Raw genomic sequence first — 2580 nt, 5'->3', positions numbered from 1 at the left:
TTTTCACCATAATTCCAATCAAGGGCAACCAAGGCAATCACAACACGAGCAACCCTCATCTTCTAACACTTTTGGAAGCTCGTTGGAGACCCTGTTAAAATAATACATGGACAAAAATGACACGGTAATACAAGCGCAGGCGTCTTCAATTAGGAATTTGGAGATCCAAGTGGGCCAGCTGACATATGAGCTGAGAAGTAGAGCACCAGGAACGTTGCCCAGCAATTCAAAAGCCCCAGGATCCAATGGAAAGGAACAATGTCCCTAGGACATTGGGCAGGCAAGCAGGACTGCCTGCAGGGATGTGGATTGCTCCCATCCAAGGAAACGCATCTTTCGGTCCATATCTCACAACTAAATTTAATGCTTTCTTTAATTTCTGTCTTATTGAATTCTTGAATTTTGTCTTTACTTCTGCATTTACTTCATTTCATGAATTTATGAATTGATTCTTCATTTATTTCCTTTGCATTTGTTTTTGCACCGTCTTTAATTCTTTGAACTTTTCTGTAATTAATGCGTTAGTCTTTAAATTGTGAATGAATGAGAAATAAAGGGGAAATTTATTGCCACAAGTTATGACAACTTGCGTTGATGAAAAAAAAATTAATAATAAAATCATATAATTAACAACAAGTATGCAAGGCGATAATGGACACATCTTGAACCAATGAGATATTTTTTGCATTCACCCAACTCGACTGTATTGAGCTGAGGGGTGTGTTGCGCGCGTATATGTCCTTTGCCTGTCTTTAGTTGAATGCACTATGTTGAGGTATCCTCCAGAAATGTGTTTAGTTAAGGGGTGTGTTGCGGGGATGTATGCGTTGTTGCCCAGAGCACAGTGCGTTAATCTTTATCTTGCGTCCATTCGAATAAAATATTAAAGAAAAATATTTTTGTAATTTGAGGAGTCCAATCGTTTCGTATCCCAACCAATGATGATTCTGCAGACGAAAGGACACTTTTTTGGAATTTCATAAATGTGGGAAGTTCGAACGATGTGCCTTTTGAGTGTCTTGAGGCCTGTCGCCGCAAAAACCGCGTTGGGCCCACTACGGTCCAACCTATAAATAGAATCCTTACCCTTGTGGTGAAATCTTTACCTCATTTTGAATTCGGAAACCCTAGCGCCTACAGCATACAGACTTTCTTCTTCCCCAACAAATTTTCCAGTTCTTCCAAGCTTATCATCCATGGCTGACCAAGCTTCCAACCAATCTACTTCACCATCAACCCCTTCCTCTGACCAAGTCGCTATGCATGAGGCAGCATTCCTCGCTGCGGCTGGCTGCCCAACCCCACACCGTCCCCTTAGCCGTCTGGCCTCCTCTATTTAAGAGGGGGCAAAGCACTGAAACCCCCTATTCCAACCCCAGCTGTCTCAACCGAGAGAAGAAGAGACGTGATGACACTGAGGTGTTTGGCAACATACTGAGCAACCTAGAAAGCTTTTTAGGGGAGGGGTTGGATAAAAATTTTTACTTTCGAGGCAGGGGTTGTAAATCAATCACTGTCCATGGAGGAGGAGACGGTGGTGGTGACGGAAGGAGTGGTGGTGGCGGAGGCAGTGGTGGTGGCGGAGGTAGTGGTAACTGAAGAAGAAACGAGAAGAGGCATTCTGGCCCTAGAGACTCCTGAGGTGGTTGCCAACGCAGAAACCTATGACGGACCCTCCAGAATTGCAGAGGAAGAGATTGCGGTGGAGGAGACTAAGAAGGCTGAAGTTGTTGTGGAAACCCCTGAAGTTGCGATGGAGGAGGTTGCAATGGAGACGCAACCAGAAGTGGCTGAAGGGAAAAAAGAAGAAGAAGAAAAACAAAGGGAGACAGGCTGGAAAGGCTGAATCTTCACATCATCACAAGGAGAAAAAGAACAAAGAGAAGAAGGATGATGACGAAGATGAAGATGCCAAGAAGGAAAGGAAGAAGAAAGAGAAGGAAGAAAGAAAAATGTGCCGACATGAAGAAAGGCGCCTAAGAAAAGAAGAGGAAGAGAAGCAGAAGGCTGCGAGCCCGGAGTAAGATGAAGAATCAACCTCCGTGAGGGAGGATAGGGGGGAAATAAGGCAGTTGATGGAGCCGACGCAACCTGAAACAACGAAAATGGTTGCGATTGATGAAGGAGAAGAAGGAGAAGGAACCCCCCTGATGTGGCGTCGTAGGGAGAATGTGCCGCAAGGGTCTACTATTAACCCTTAAACACTAATCATCGCATTGGAAGAAAAAGAAAAGAAGAGGAGGAGAAGAAGGAGAAAATGGAGAGGGGTAAGCTCATTATAGCAGAAGGAAATAGAAGAAGAAGACTGAAATACGAAGAAATGCGCAGTAATAATGAGCTTGCAAGACTTGAAGGGATACGGAGGCGCAAGGAGGAACAGCGTCTGTTGCTAGCCTCCGAGCAGTTTGTAGAAGAGTTTGAGAGAGAAGAAAGAGAAGAGGAAAAGAAGCACGAAGCTAATTTGCGGCGCTTATATAAGAAGAAGGGCAAAGAACTCGCAGAGCGCGAGAAGAAAGAGCAACACAAAGAGCGGGAGAAGAGACAAAGGCAAGAAGCCTGCCTTGCGTTGGCCAAAGAAAA

General features: G+C 44.6%; 1 protein-coding gene across 1 annotated transcript in view; it reads left to right on the top strand.

The window, feature by feature from the left end:
* Positions 1–2257: 2257 nt before the first annotated feature.
* LOC120068799 (histone-lysine N-methyltransferase, H3 lysine-79 specific-like) overlaps positions 2258–2580 on the top strand; it is a gene marked incomplete at its 3' end in the record, with an annotated part of 20551 nt that continues 20228 nt past the window's right edge. The window contains exon 1 of the mRNA XM_039020433.1: positions 2258–2547. Coding sequence (XP_038876361.1) covers positions 2258–2547 — 290 coding nt within the window. The remainder of the gene's footprint in view (positions 2548–2580) is intronic.

This window comes from Benincasa hispida, unplaced genomic scaffold (genome assembly GCF_009727055.1).
Source record: "Benincasa hispida cultivar B227 unplaced genomic scaffold, ASM972705v1 Contig1027, whole genome shotgun sequence".
NCBI classification, from domain to species: Eukaryota; Viridiplantae; Streptophyta; class Magnoliopsida; order Cucurbitales; family Cucurbitaceae; genus Benincasa; species Benincasa hispida.
The sequence above is the reverse complement of the archived record's forward strand: the minus strand, read 5'-3'. Positions and strand labels throughout refer to the sequence as shown.